Source organism: Dendropsophus ebraccatus, chromosome 1 (assembly GCF_027789765.1).
Source record: "Dendropsophus ebraccatus isolate aDenEbr1 chromosome 1, aDenEbr1.pat, whole genome shotgun sequence".
NCBI classification, from domain to species: Eukaryota; Metazoa; Chordata; class Amphibia; order Anura; family Hylidae; genus Dendropsophus; species Dendropsophus ebraccatus.
Genome location: NC_091454.1, coordinates 79,815,962 through 79,832,406, shown reverse-complemented (window position 1 = coordinate 79,832,406; position 16,445 = coordinate 79,815,962). Strand labels below are relative to the sequence as shown.

The 16,445-nt window shown below is 41.1% G+C and overlaps 1 protein-coding gene across 1 annotated transcript in view; it reads right to left on the bottom strand.

The window, feature by feature from the left end:
• The window catches only part of OTOGL (otogelin like), a 150,556-nt gene that overhangs the window by 90,904 nt on the left and 43,207 nt on the right, over positions 1–16,445 (bottom strand). Inside the window, exons 10-16 of the mRNA XM_069957158.1 lie at positions 14,894–15,000; positions 14,240–14,346; positions 11,055–11,180; positions 8,490–8,598; positions 6,961–7,007; positions 5,301–5,446; positions 288–411 (exon numbers count right to left, since the gene is read on the bottom strand). Coding sequence (XP_069813259.1) covers positions 288–411; positions 5,301–5,446; positions 6,961–7,007; positions 8,490–8,598; positions 11,055–11,180; positions 14,240–14,346; positions 14,894–15,000 — 766 coding nt within the window. The remainder of the gene's footprint in view (positions 1–287; positions 412–5,300; positions 5,447–6,960; positions 7,008–8,489; positions 8,599–11,054; positions 11,181–14,239; positions 14,347–14,893; positions 15,001–16,445) is intronic.

Here is a 16,445-nt window from a genome sequence, read left to right as displayed (position 1 = left end):
CCGCAGAAAACTGACATGTCAGTTTTTTCCAGCAGCGTATGGGATCCCGGCCGGAGCGTATACGATGTGTGTACGCTCCGGCCGGGAACCCATTGCAAATAAGGCATTGTTCCACACCGCAAAACTACGGCCGTAGTTCTGCGGCGAGAACTACGGCCGTAGTTTTACGTTGTGTGAACATAGCCTATAAAATCAGTTCCATGGTAAAGTACATTTTCCTTAATGGCGATTAACAAACCAGTGGATAGTTGTACATTATTTAAATAGTATTTTCATAGAGCACTTACCATTCAGTATAAAACCTTGGTTAGGACCATACTGGACATCTCCATTCCTCAATATAGTGACCTGCTTATTAACATCCTCATCTAGTACAAGTGTAATTGACTGGATGCATGTATGGTCAGAGTGCTAAAAAAGAACACAATAAAATATTACAAAGGGCTCTTACCATGCTCATACTGTTTGATAAATCATGTGCTATTTATATCATACATTTATAACAAATTGAGTCTCCTCAATATGTGGCCCAGGCGTCAGTAACAATAACAAAGAGGTACACTTACCAAACCCATTCCACATCCACTTATGATTTCCCATGCATTTTTTTTCCCACCGCGGTTCTTTTTTTTTAGTTCCAGTGACCTACCATGTAGATAGCAAATGCCCATTAGGCAGCTCATCTCTCTGCTGTCAATTCTAATCAGCTGCTTAGTGGCCATTTACTATCGACACAGAACATTACTAAAACTAGAAAAGAAGAGGACTAGTAAAGAAGTGGCAGGGTAGCAGGTTGGGTAAGTATTCCTAGATGTGCTCAGGATCCATAATAAATAACAAACCATGCCTGCTCATATACCCCCTTTAGGTATAATCACTGGATTGATCATGAATGTATCTTACAATAAAGCATCCCATGTAAAAATAGCTTAGAAGCAATGATTAGGGTTGCAGTTACGTTAATGAATGTTACTGACTTAAAAAAAATAAATGTATACAGCACCTGTTGCATTATTTTTTTTAAAGACATTCTCAGGGAGATAAAGTGTAATATCATTCTATCTATTTAGCTGTTCATCTATCCACACAGCAGAAGTGCCTCGCTTGGATCTAAAAAACCAAATACCTGCTGTATGGGCTTAGATTCCAGGACTTTGAAGGTAATCTAGTCCTACACAAAGAACTATTTGTGTAGAACTATTTGTTGGTTTTAGTGCGGCTCTTCAGTTGGATGACATCCTAAAATTTGTATGTTCTATCAATGCTCAGCTCGGACAATGTCTTGAGTACAACTAGTCAACTGAGAAGCTTCATTCATCTGCTCTGTGGTAAACTGGAGTGTTTCCTGCCAATCAGAAGATTGATGTGTTCTATTAAGACACCTGTTTGTGTTGTAATAGAAACTGATTCTTGAGCAATCATGCACAAGATATTCAAAGAATGGCAAAGCAATAATAAAAAAAATGTTTTTTTTTAATGTATTAAAGGACAAGTGCCATGAAAAACTTTTTCCCAGTAATTGAAGCACATTACAAAGTTATATAACTCTGTAATTTGCTTCAATCACCTATCTGCCTCCCTTCCCTGTCTTTTCCCCCCTCCACCCCCCACCAGGAAGTGTCCTAACTCACACAGACCTAATTACTGTCATCACAGTCACCAAGCTCTTCTCTCAGCTCCTTCTCCTGTTACACCAGCCTCCCCCCTCCCCTGCCTTGTCAGGTGACAGGCTTGCTCAGCTCCCATTGGCTGAACAACTGCAAGCTATCACTTGTCACATGTCATGCTTATCTTCCCTCAGACTGACTCCGGCACATAGGCAGCTCCCCCCTCCCCTCATACTCTCTCTCCTGCTGCCGTGGACTCAGTGAAGGAGTCATGTCACTAGAGAAGATAAGCTGAGCAAGCAGAGTCACCTGACAAGGAGGGGAGGGGGGGCTGGTGTAACAGGACCTAGAGCAGCCCTCCTGCTGATGACTCATCCTCACAAGAAGGAGCTGCCTCAGGTCTGTGTGAGTTTAGTGCATTTCCTGGTGGGGGGTGGAGGGGGGAAAAGACGGGGAAGGGAGGCAGATAGGTGATTGAAGCATATTACAGAGTTATATAACTTTGTAATGTGCTTCAATTACTGGGAAAAAGTTTTTCATGGTACTTGTCCTTTAACCTATAGTGGTTACTTCAGTGAGAAAACCTTTGCTAAATAGGAACCCTCTGACCCTCGATTCTAAAAGGCTGGACATTTTGTAAATGTTGTAATAAAAAAAAATATGACAATTATGCTTTAAGTAAATACCAGATGTCATATAACAACATGTCTATGAGTTGTGCTTGCTTGTCCTGCATTTCCTTTAGCACTGGTAACATATCTGCCTTTAAAGGGGAACTCTGGATAAGAAAAACTTGTTTTCTATTAAAAGTACATTAAAAGTTATATAGATGTGTCTATACATTGTATTACTGAATCTGTACAGTTCTGCCACACTGATAGCTTATAGAAATCCAGGAAGTGAAAAAATGGCCCCTGTGCCAATCCACATTGTCTCCTGCTGCTATCCCCCCTAGGAGACAAATATTCCATGTCTCTGTCTCACATTGTGTGTGTTTGCTGACGATGTATACAGGGGGCAGGGCGTGATCTCACAGGAGGCTTGGCTGGATAACCCAGTCTCCTGACTGATTCACCATCTCTGACCAAACAGAAACAGCAGCTGCACTAATTTTACTGATTGTGATGGGGGGGGCTGTGAAGATCACATGAGGGACAGCATTGTATTCTGGGAAATGCCAAATCAGGAAGAACAGAAACATAAAACAGAGCAACCCCCCCCCCAACCCCCCCCCCCCCCCCCCCCCCCCCCCCCCCCCGCCCCCCAAACAAATGGATTTTTGGTAGTTTAAAAACTGGGATAGACAGGCAAGTAATGCGTTATGCTTCTGCAGAAGTTTCATTTTTTTTAACCTCTACCTGGAGTTCCCCTTTAATGTAGTTAGTAATTGACTCTGTTGCAAACTTCCATAGTAACTATATAGTAATGATAGTATAGTGTTGGTGCCATATCATTTCTCTATATCCAAGGAGGATAGTGGGTGGATCACTTATTGCATCTCCAAATGGTGCGTTTACACAGGGAGATTTATCTGACAGGAACATACTATAAACAGGGAACAGATCATAAAGGAAAGACTGAAATTTCTCCTTTAAAAAAAAAAAAATCTGTCAGATAAATATCTCAGTGTAAACTCACCATTAGAGGTGCCGCTCATATCTTTAGCTCAAAGGGGGACATTTACTATTGAGTCTTAATCATGTTATTTTTCTACAGTATTCATATTTTTTTTACCCAGCCAAATATAACTTATTTAACAAACTTTTCATAAATTTCTGAATAGAACATTCTCAGAATATTTACAGAAAATTAGGCAAACAAAATCACCAGGTACTGACCAGACGTAGGTCTGCCACTGTTTGTGCAACTTCTGAAAAAGTCGCTAATGATTATTTGGATCATGCGAATTTTAGAGTAAACCCTCAAAACAGACAGATTAAAAAAAAAAAAGTTTGCATCTAAAAAATATTCGCCCGTCTAATACTGGTTCATAAATAGAAGTTAGACCAAAAATGTTATAGGTGTTTTGTGCTTCTGTGATTTAAGCAAAATAACTACATTGGGTGATCCTCTTTTGTGCAGGGCAGTCTCAGCAAGACTGAAGCCTGGGAATTTGCCTATAAGAGGGCCTGTCAGCAGGAAAACCAGGATGTAAGTAAGCCCATAGCTAGACAAGGCTAGTTATCCTAATTCCAGGCATAATAATTTTTACCTACATATATAAAGATGAGAGGTAAATGCATTTTGAGGCCATGTTGACATGGCGTAAGACACCGGCCGTTCTGTGACCTGGGCGGGTCACAGAACAGCCGGTGTCAGAGATCATCATCCCGGTCGGTACTGCAGTGCCGGCCAGATGATCTTCATTTCTGATTAACTCGGATCCGGGCACACCCGTGTGCGCCCGCATCCAAGTTCACTGCTGTACACAATGGAGCGTGCAGCCGGAGCCGCAAGCTCCATTGTGTGCACTGACATGTCTTCTGTGGCCGCTATTCAATGAAAAATGTCAGTTTTTTTGCATGGCCGCTAGCAATTCCGTCCAGAGTGTATACTATGTGTATACACTCCGTCCGGGATTCCATAGACGGCGGCACAATATTAATCACGGCAGTTAATGCCAATTAACAACACGGCCGTGATTAATATGAAACTTACGTTGTGTGAACATAGCCTAAGGCTGGGTTCACACTACGTATATTTCAGTCAGTATTGTGGTCCTCATATTGCAACCAAAACCAGGAGTGGATTAAAAACACAGAAAGGATCTGTTCACACAATGGTGAAATTGAGTGGATGGCCGCCATATAACAGTAGATAACTGCCATTATTTCAATATAACAGCTGTTCTTTTAAAATAACAGCAAATATTTGCCATTAAATGGCGGCCATCCACTCAATTTCAACATTGTGTGAACAAATCCTTTCTGTGTTTTTATTCCGCTCCTGGTTTTGGTTGCAATATGAGGACCACAATGCTGACTGAAATATACATATACTGACTGAACTATACGTAGTGTGAACCTAGCCTTAGGCTATGTTCACACTACGTATATTTGAGGCTGTATGTTTGAGGCTGTATAGCAACCAAAACAAGGAGTGGATTGAAAACACAGAAAGGCTCTGTTCACACAATGTTGAAATTGAGTGGATGGCCATCATTTAACGGCAAATATGTGCTGTTATTTTAAAACAACGGCTGTTGTATTGAAATAATGGAAGTTATTTACTGTTATATGGCGGCCATCCACTCAATTTCAACATTGTGTGGACAGAGCCTTTCTGTGTTTTCAATCCACTCCTGGTTTTGGTTGCTATGAGGACCTGACATGAGGACCAAATACTGCCACCAGAGGAAGATGTGATGAGAAAATATAGAATGTTGTGTGTACGTGATCTATAAAATGAAATTGATGCTTATGTATGGAATATATAATATCGTAATATATGTGCTAAATTTCTGTTGATACCTTTTTTGTTTTACCTGTTGTCTGTAAAAATTAACTTATTGTTATTTTTTGTATATTAAATGAAAGAAAAGAAATAAAGAATTTGGCCAGCACAAAAAAAAGGTACCATGTGTTTCCCTGTCCTAACAGCTATCCAACGGTCAACAGGTTGCAAATGACAAATTCCCTTTAACTCATTGCATAGTAATCAGATGTTTCATGTTATTAGACAAGTAGCCCTTACCTGTTCACAGGAAGATTTCTGTAATGTGATAGTAAATCTATCTTTTCCAATTCCCTTCACTAGAATGTACTGACACAAGCCCAGGAATGTGAAATAACGTCCATCAAAAGTTGTGAAATGAGAATCTCCAACCACAGAACATTCAGCTACAGAAGGAAAGAGAATTTGTGTATATATTATATATGTAATATATGTATATAAACTTGTCAGGTTTAGATCTTTATGGCATGGTACTCTGGCTCATCCTTCTCATGTGGTTGTTACTGGAGCTCTGACTGACTGCACATACAGTAGCACAAAAGAAACCCAGGTCATATGGGTTAGGAAGGTAGAAAATAAAAGCCTTTTAGTAAAGTCTATTTAAAGACATACTGTATGTTTTCTGTGCCTTTAAATAAATGCGTTTACACAAAGAGATTTATCTGACAGATTTTTGATTTTTGAAGACAAAGCCAGGAACAGACTAGAAACAGGGAACAGGTCATAAAGGTAAGACTAAGATTTCTGCTCTTTTCAAATCCATTTCTGGCTTGGGCATAAAAAATCTGTCAGATAAATCTCTCTATGTAAAGGCATCCTTAGGATTAAAGCCCCATCCATGTTAAGTCCACGTGCTGGCCAAATCTCATGGACTGAACAGTTAGGCTGCATTCCCACGTTCCGTGTTCCTGACGGAACACAGATGTGGAATGCCAGTACCGGAGTCCCCCTGCGCCCGGATAGCATCTGTATTCATAAGCGCCGCACTGTAGTAACCGCACTGCGCGGCTGCTTCATTACAGCGCGGCGCTTATGAATACAGTTCCCCCGCTCCTAGAATCTATTTACAGATGCAGTCCGGGCGCAGGGGGCTCCGGTACTGGCATTCCACGTCCGTGTTCCGTCAGGAACACTGAAAGTGGGAATGCAGCGTTAGCTGTCCAAAGGACTTGCACCATCATAATGAATTAGGGTATGTGCACACTGAGGAATAGGCAAGGGATAGGTGAGGAATTGAAAAGGAAAGTTTTCTGATTTAAACTGTTTGCCTATTGAGCTTTAGCAGAATAGGAGCACAATTTAAGTACAAATAGGGCCCTTCCACAGTACGGAAATCGACCGGATAAGCTACGGCAGATCCGTGCATGCTCCCGCTTGAACATCTGGCCGTCCCATAGGCTCCATTCTATGGTCAATTCTTTTTTGGGCAGACGGTGAAATCTTCCGTAATAGTATGAAGCCTATGGGAGGGGCAGATCTTCAAACAAAAGTGCGGGGGGCGAGCGCACAGAATCCGCCAGAGCTTATCTGTGCGATTTCCATAGTGTGCAAGGACCCTACGAGTGGAATTCATGCAGAATTCAAACCCCATTGACTCCTATAGATTTCTTCTAGCAGAATCTGCCCAAGGAATGTAAGAGTCTCGTTACACCGTTATGATGCAGTGAGCACTAAATAGCCAGAGTAATTCCTGACTGAACTGGCACAGGTTTGTATAACAACATAGTGAGTCATGATGCTGCTAGTCTCATTTACAGCTACGTGTTCAGTCCGTGAGATTCTGCCAGCACTGAGTACACACACTATAAAATGAAAACAAGAAGTTGACTGTAAAATATGGTATGGTTTGTTTTATCTCTTTACTTTAATTTAAGTTAAAACAATAATCTTAAAAACTTACCCGGACATTCATGCTCTGTGCAGTTCCAAATACCACCAGTGCAAATACTGTGATGTAAAATTAAACATGCAAAAATCAGTAATATAGTTGTTGATACAGGTAAAAGGAGAAAAGCTTACACAGTCTTGAAAAAGAGAAGAGAGCAGATTTAAGGCAGTCTACTGGGCAAAGTCATATAGACTGTGTACACGTATAGAGAAATTTATGCGCATACAGAACACTATAGAGCAATTTTTTAAAAAATAAAGACCCAAAGAGATTTTTTTTTTGTATCATAATAAGTAGAGAAGAGCAAATCATTTTTATTGCAAAATTTGCAAACTTCACAAACTGAGCTCAACAAATCAATACATACCTGTCCGCGCTCCCCTGATGTTCTCTTCTGTTTCTTCAACCACATGCTCAGCCAATCACTGGCCACAACACTGTCCATTCTCAGAAAGTCAGTGACTGGCTAGGCAAAGAGTAACAGCCCACTCTGCCGATCACTGACTAAATGAGAATGGACTTGTGTCTTGAGAGTGACAGCCTGCTCAGCCAATCATTGGCTGGGGTGCTGTTCCTCAGTCAGTGATTGCCTGACACGACTGAAGACACAAGGGGAGCGCAGAAAGTTAAATAAACTTCTTTTTGTGAATTATGCTAAATTTGCTAATTTTGTTTGCTAATCTCTAATACCCATTCTGTACCCACAATCTGACCCCCCCCCCCAAACTGCTTGTACCTTCGGATAGCTGCTTATAACCCATGATCTGTCCTGGCTTCTGTTCGACAGTTGATGCAGTTATAGTCCTAAAAAACAACTTTTAAAGTGGCAGCCCGGTGCCAAACAGCCGTGGCCTAGATTGTGTATGCAATAGGCTGGCACACCCTCTCTTTCCCTCCTCCCTGCCCTCCTCATCATTAGGAATGCTGTAAGCAGATTGTCTCCCATTCCCCACCTGTGTCAGCCCGGCACATGGGCTGGATCGTTAAGGCACCTGTGCAATGTTTAGACAGGAGAAAATGTTCTAGGGGCATTCCTAATGATGAAGAGGGTGGGGAGGAGGGACAGGGGGGGGGTGCAAAGTTAGGGCACAGCTACTCTAGGCCACGGACGTTTGGCACAGGGCTGCCAGTTTAAAAGTTGTTTTTAGGACAATAACTGCATCACCTGCCGAACAGACCCCAGGACAGCTTTTGGATTAAAAGCAGCTATCTGATGGTACAAGTAGTTTGGGGGTGGCAGATTGTGGGTACAGAGTCGCTTTAAGGGTGTCCATAGCGGTTATGAAATGAAAGTAAACTCATATTTATCTATTTAATTACCAAGTCTATGTAGAAAATTACTCCATCCTATTGTCAGGACATCCAGGGTAACTTTCTTGTCCCTATAAGTTATACTGTTTTTGATGTATACATAAATTACAATATTTTTCCTGTTTGTATTGATTAAAACTTAAAGATTAAAGAAATGAAAGCTAAGCTCGGACTGGTTGTTATAGGCAATAAAGACATTTTTTGTTGAGAAAGTTGTTAGCAATAATTACCACATGCTGCATTCCTGTTCTATTTTAGAACCTGCTGGGTAGGCTGTCCCATGGTAAATGCAGGGGCAGCTAGTAACAGAAACACAGGAGCCATTGTCCAAGATAAGCCCTACAAAAGCAAAACATAGCCATTGAAACAGCATAGTCATACATACAGGTATATGTTAGAAAACGAAAATATTTTTATTAAGTAGCTACACCAGGGCACCAGGACTAAAAATGACCAATCAACATATTATATACAATGCATTGGGGGAAGGCTGAGTTCACACTGCGCTTTTGCAGTGTGTTTAACGTATACGTTTTATGGAGGTGAAAAAAAACTATGCAACTGTGTGCAATACGTTTGGATCAGTTTTGCCATTGACTTCCATTTTTAAAAAAAGGGATGCTTTTTTTTAGCAAACACAAAAAGGTGGTTTACCACATTTTTGTGTACTTTAAAAGTAACCATTTAAAAACTGATGCATTAAACGGACTGCAAAAACGCAGTGTAAACCCAGCCTTAGTTGGTTCACCTAAATCAGTCCCAACACATCAATATTTTCAGGATGCTGCTACCCTCCAGTAATGCTTGTGCTAATAGAATCTCCTGTTCAGTATCCCCATATATTAATAAACCTTGTTAAACAAGTTCAAGTATCTTTTGACCATTATTACTGCCCCTGGATGACATGATATTTATTTAGCCTAATAAGACTGCTGTTTTGAGTCATATTCCCCCCCCATACTTTACACTGCAGCTAAGTCCCTCCCCATACTTTACACTGCAGCTCTGTTTTGAGTCATATTATTCAATAAATCATTGCAATGTTAGTGATGGGTGGTGCTATTAATTAGGAAGGCATTAGAGTACTGAATATAACTACTGACATATTAAAGAAGTCCAGCAATGTTATATATATATATATATATATATATATATATACATACACTCACCGGCCACTTTATTAGGTACACCTGTCCAACTGCACGTTACCACTTAATTTCTAATCAGCCAATCACATGGCGGCAACTCAGTGCATTTAGGCATGTAGACATGGTCAAGACAATCTCCTGCAGTTCAAACCGAGCATCAGTATGGGGAAGAAAGGTGATTTGAGTGCCTTTGAACGTGGCATGGTTGTTGGTGCCAGAAGGGCTGGTCTGAGTATTTCAGAAACTGCTGGGATTTTCACGCACAACCATCTCTAGGGTTTACAGAGAATGGTCCGAAAAAGAAAAAACATCCAGTGAGCGGCAGTTCTGTGGGCGGAAATGCCTTGTTGATGCCAGAGGTCAGAGGAGAATGGGCAGACTGGTTCGAGCTGATAGAAAGGCAACAGTGACTCAAATAGCCAACCGTTACAACCAAGGTAGGCAGAAGAGCATCTCTGAACGCACAGTACGTCGAACTTTGAGGCAGATGGGCTACAGCAGCAGAAGACCACACCGGGTGCCACTCCTTTCAGCTAAGAACAGGAAACTGAGGCTACAATTTGCACAAGCTCATCGAAATTGGACAGTAGAAGATTGGAAAAACGTTGCCTGGTCTGATGAGTCTCGATTTCTGCTGCGACATTCGGATGGTAGGGTCAGATTTGGCGTCAACAACATGAAAGCATGGATCCATCCTGCCTTGTATCAACGGTTCAGGCTGGTGGTGGTGGTGTCATGGTGTGGGGAATATTTTCTTGGCACTCTTTGGGCCCCTTGGTACCAATTGAGCAAGGTTGCAACGCCACAGCCTACCTGAGTATTGTTGCTGACTATGTCCATCCCTTTATGACCACAATGTACCCAACATCTGATGGCTACTTTCAGCAGGATAATGCGCCATGTCATAAAGCTAGAATCATCTCAGACTGGTTTCTTGAACATGACAATGAGTTCACTGTACTCAAATGGCCTCCACAGTCACCAGATCTCAATCCAATAGAGCATCTTTGGGATGTGGTGGAACGGGAGATTCGCATCATGGATGTGCAGCCGACAAATCTGCGGCAACTGTGTGATGCCATCATGTCAATATGGACCAAAATCTCTGAGGAATGCAGGAATGCTTCCAGCACCTTGTTGAATCTATGCCACGAAGAATTGAGGCAGTTCTGAAGGCAAAAGGGGGTCCAACCCGTTACTAGCAAGGTGTACCTAATAAAGTGGCGCGGTGAGTGTGTATATATATATATATATATATATATATATATATATATCATGATACACTTAAGGCAATAAAGCAGGTCAATTATACCCTTATCACATATAATATTCCTGTATACCCCAGGAAAGGTCCTAGGAGCTAAAAGGTGATAATGTCTATGGTTATTACTTTTGCTGCACTCATATTGATAGTCCCGCATGAGCCTCTAAATAGGGGCATATGGGATCAGTAGATGTATAGAGAATACATCAAGGACATAAGAAATTTAGTTCAATTTATAATGGTTGAGTGCCATGATATTTAAGTATTGAGTATATTGATGGTTACTATAGTGTATGTAAAAAACACAACACTGAAGGTACCTTAATTTAAATAATGATTAAGGTTTACTATGTTGTAATCTCTAATTTTCTTTGTGTTCTTACCATCTGGACAGTAACATCCATCCAGGCAGTGCAGATTGCTTCCAAGACATTCTTTTTCATAAGTACAAGTTGGCGGACAGCAGCTTATACAGTCTCGGTGGACAAAATTGTTCTCACATTTTTCAGCTGAAATATAGTGTTATTGATATTAATATATTCGGTGTTTGAAATTTATGTTTAATATGAAGTTAACAGTAAGATCATTTTGGGAATTTAGCCATAACTATGGCCCTTTTTGGTCCTAAAAAGCCACAAGTCATGGCACACAAACTACCATGAAAATTTGTCAGAATATGCTGGTAGTGGCTTTGTTGTTTAGTAGTGGCTGGTAGTGGCTTTGTTTTCACCATATTTTTTATTCTAAAGTATTTTACTCAAATTACTGAATTTGCCCACAATACTATTTTTGACTTAAGACTCTGCCCTCCAAAAACAATTCAGTTGCCATACTCAGACCCCTGAGTAAACAGACCCTAAATTTAGACACATAGGGGGAGATTTATCAAAAGGTGTAGAACAGGCATGTCCAAAGTCCAACCGGAGGGCCATTTGCGGCCCGCGTTCCGAACTTTTACGGCCCCCCAGGTATCCAGCTTGCTATTATCTGCCTGTGTTATAAAGCATATAGCATGTAGCATGTAAAATGGTCGGCCCTCGCACATGTTCACTTCATCAAATTTGGCACTCTTCGAAAAAAGTTTGAACATGCCTGGTGTAGAATATAGACTGGTTTAAACTGCCCACAGCAACCAATCACTAAAGATGAGCAAACCTGCCGGATTTCTGGTTCGTACGAACCAGAAATCTCGGCATCTGACTGCCACTGTCTGCCGGCCCAGTGCAGCGAGTGGATAAAGCGTAAGGAACGCCTAGAAAACTGGGATACAGAATATGGCATAGGCTGTATGCCAGTTTTCTAGGCGTTTCTTACGCTGTATCCACCCGCTGCATGGAGCTGGCAGACAGCGGGAGTCAGCTGCCGAGATTTCTGGTTCGTATGAACCAGAAATCCGGCAGGTTTGCTCATCTCTACCAATCGCGGCTCCTCTTTCATTTTACCAGAGCTGAAAGCTGACCTGTAATTGGTTGCTGTGGGCAGTTTACAACAGTGAAAATATTTTACACCCTATGATAAATCTCCCCCTCAGTGTCATACAGACTCTGGAAACAGATCCCAGACACAGGCCCCTGGTAATTCAGACCCTCGATGTAATACGAGGTATTCAGACCTCCAGTATAAGGCTAGGTTCACACTGCGTTTTTGCAATCCGCTTTTTTTGCAAAAAAAAAGATGAAAAAAAAACGGATTGCAAAAATGCAGTGTGAACCTAGCCTTACACAGACCCCAGTAACATGTAATACAGACCCGCAACATAATACAGACCCGATTACCCCAGGAGAAAAGTTACCTACCATATATGAGGTGCTGCCTTGGAAAAAATTCCTCGGATGCAATGTAATATCAAAGACAATTTATTGTGCAAATAGGGCATAAAGGATAAAGCGTTTCGGGGATAGCCTTTTCATCAGATCCCCAAAAATTTCATACAATTATGCAACAGTACTGAGTATAAAGATATTTACAAACAAATCAGAAGGGGAAAAAAAATCAAAAATTGGTGCTAGACCGCCCTTTTTGGGGCAGGGCTGCAGTGGTAAGACAGGAAGATCGCATGACTATGATGACAGCATGTAAACACAATGTAAATGGAGAGAAGCGGAGGAAGGAAGGAGGGGTCTACCCCTCTTTCCCTCTTCCTCCCTCCTCCCCTTCTCTCCCCTCCATAACCTTCCCCATATTCCCTGTACCTGCACCTCCCTGCCCCACTACCATCCACTACCATCTATAGCCACTGATCTATAATGCACTTAGTCCCAAAATGCCCCACTCTGTAGAGGCATCCAGAGGCTACCCCTCTTCCAATATGTTGCAATTATACACCCATCATCTGCCAGCTTATCCGAAGTCCAATTTTGCAATGTCTACACATCTTCTGAGTAGTACAGTTGGCCTAAATACAAGTCTAGTCTGTCCTCCCCCCGGCCTCTCCATCTCACGAACTAGCTATGTCTGACGTATGTTTCATCTCATGTTTGGTTATTTACTTGTTTTCATTGTTCTCCATGGGACTCTATGTATAAGCTATTGCTCAGAGCTATCAGCCGCCCCGTTCGTCTATTCAGCACTATCGCTTTCAGTGTTACTGAATCTTTTCATCTTCACCATTTAGTTTGTGTTCTTCGAAATGTGTTTTTAAGTACATTGTGTTTACATTCTGTCATCAGCACCCAAGTGATCTGCCTGTCTTGCCGCTGCAGCCAGGCCCCCAAAGGAGGCGTGTCTGGCACACATTTTTTAATCCTTCTTATTTGTTTGTACATATATTTATACAAAGTACCACTGCACAATTGTATACACTTTTTGGGATCTGATAAAGGAGTTTTCCCCAAAACTCATTATTCTTTTTGCGCTATTTCCGCAATAAATTGCCTTTGATGTTACATTGTATCCAAGAAATTTTTGCCAAGGCAGCACCTCATATATGGTCAGTAACTTTTCTCTGCTAATTGAACTGTCAAGTACAGGCCCCAAATGTTGGGGAGTATCCCGGACATCTGACCTACGCCCAGCAACCTAGCCTACTGATTGTTTGTTCCCCAGAGATTTTGGGTGATGTGCACAAAGCCCAAGGGGCAAAAGGATAAAAGTCTACATCCCCATCCAAAAGGTATCACTTGAGGTGCTGCCCTCTGTGTTTTTTGCTTATTTCTCTTCCAGTAAAATTAAGGCCCAAGTGCTAGATCCCAGTACCAAACATCCAGTTCAATACAGGTTCCAGAATTAGCGACCAAGTGAAATACAGATTCCAGTGTAATACAAACCTCTAATATAATGCAGACTCCAGTATAAGACCCCTAGTATAACCTAGATCTCAGCATCAGACTCCCCCCCCCCTGTATCACAGACCCCCATATTAGACCTCCAAATATACCTGTATTCAAACATCACAATGCAAGAAAAGCACAAAAAAATGTGAGCACCAATGGCACTTATGATGATCATTTTCTTACACTAATACTCTTAATTTTCTATGCTATTTGAATAGGGGTATACAGTATTTGTGTAGAAGACACATTAGATTATAAACCACAGCATAAAAGTTTTCCTTATAACCAGCACTTACTGCAAGCAGGGAAGTCATCTCGCCAGTCTCGGATGGGAAAACCAGAATGAGAGCATGCTCTTGCATACTCCATTACAGCGCGGCAGTAGGTTTCTTCATCATCTTGCCTAAAGAGACATGTTCACATTTAAGTTTAGTCCATGTCTGAATGACAACCATAGCTAAATGCAAGATCATAGACCAATTCAACATTCTTCTACCTGTATTCTACACAAGGATTCTTATTAGTATGCCTGAAACCAAAGCCATTCTATTTTGCCCACACCAACTAATCATAGCTAAGTTTTCATTTTACCAGATCCCAGTAACTATAACTATGTAACAAGATGAACTATGATTAGTTATTATGGGAAAATTGAACAGTTTTGGTTACAGGCAGATTGATGAATCAGGGTCAATCTTGGCAGAATTTAAGGTAATACTACAGATTCTACAGATTTTCTAATCAAGAATTCCAATTCAATCAAAATTATCTAATCAGAATTTCCAAACGAGTTTCAGTCTAAAACTTGTTGCCAAAACCTTACATAAATATTTTGTGGCAATATCCACAATTTTTTTTTCCTAATAATTGTGTATGGCAAGTAATGATACAAAATAAATTGGTCTTATCGTCAGTAATGTAGGAAAAAATGTGAAATGTTTCCAACTTACTTGCAGAGATCATTCATGCAGCCGGCGATGAAAGAGTATGGGTCAATAGTTTCATGGCAGCTTAGAAAGGGGAACTGTAACAGCACTTGACACTTGAGAAACATTGCCTGTTTTCAAATAATACAAGGTTAATATATACCAATAAACCTCTCCTAGTAATATCTGGTGATATGAAATGCTATTGTCAGGTTTATTGTGCTGCACACGTAATTTACATCTACAGGTAAAAGAAACACAGCAGAGCACATATGTGATTCTTATATACTTCTCAGCACTGAAATTGCAACACCAAGAAGGAAAAGTTGTGGAATTATGATTATCACTGGATTAATAGACATGTTATTGATTTGCTAATGAAAAAAATGGAAAATAAATTGTGAAAACATCTAGATTTATTAAAGCAGAAGTCTAGCGAAAATGTTTATTAAAGTATTGTATAGCCCCCCACCACGGGTGTTATTAGTTTATACACCTCTCGCAAAATCCTGTACTCTAAGTAAAAGTGGTAATGAAGTAGTACCTACGTTTTGCCACTAGATGTCGCTAGTATGTGTGTAACTATGTATTGCACAGCTGTAGTACTCAAGGGGTTATAGTTGTTTGTGATTTGTGCACCAATGAGAGCTCTTTTCTCTTTTCCACCTATCTCTGTTCTCTTTCTTTTTATGCACTCTCTTCTCCACCACTCTAAGCAGGTATTACATACCCTGTAGGAAGTTGTCACATGGGGAGAGGAAGTGTAGTCACACACTTAGTTAGTCTTAGTCTGGTTCCCATACAGAAAGGACACAAGCCAGAACGGTCCCTACAGCAGTCAAGTTGGGCCCTGGCTTATGGCAGGTCCCCTGTTAGAGGGCAGTCCAGTGTAGTCTGAAGCAAGATAGTGGACAGACACACATGGGAAGCACGGACACTTTATTCTTGAAAGCAGCACTTCTACACACTATGCAGTGCTAAACACGCACAGAGAGGACAAAGTCAGAGATCATTCCAGCCCACGTCAAGAACAAGTCTAAAGGTGCAGGACAGTATCCTGAAGCAAGGGAAATTATCCCAATAGAGCAAAGTTGCTAGAAGCCTACGTACTCTATCTCGCAACCAGGAAACCTTGGTCACTCTGCTCAACTCAGATAACAAGGTCTGGGGCTTGTGTCACCCTCATAGGATGGGTCACCCGACACTGTGGGGCAATAGGTGGTTCAAAGACAAGAAGTCAAAACACGAGCACAAGTATTCTCTCTACTTATTAGGTTCCGGCAGAGCACATTACTACTTGAGTTAAGGCTGTGACATCCTCCTCTCTACTTCTCTGTACTCACTCTACTTCTCAGCACGCAACCAAGCCAGCACAGCTATTCTACCTCTCAAGATCTCAGAACAACTCTTGTTAGTCAAGTCCAAAGTATATTGTCAAGTCAAAAGTACACTGTATACTACTGTACCAAGTATTCCTAAAGTAAAGAAGAGTTTATTTGTGGTAACAAGTGATTATTACTTAAACACCGTCGTAGTAATTGCACCTTTCTTGGGTCATCTTCACTTTCTGTGGGTG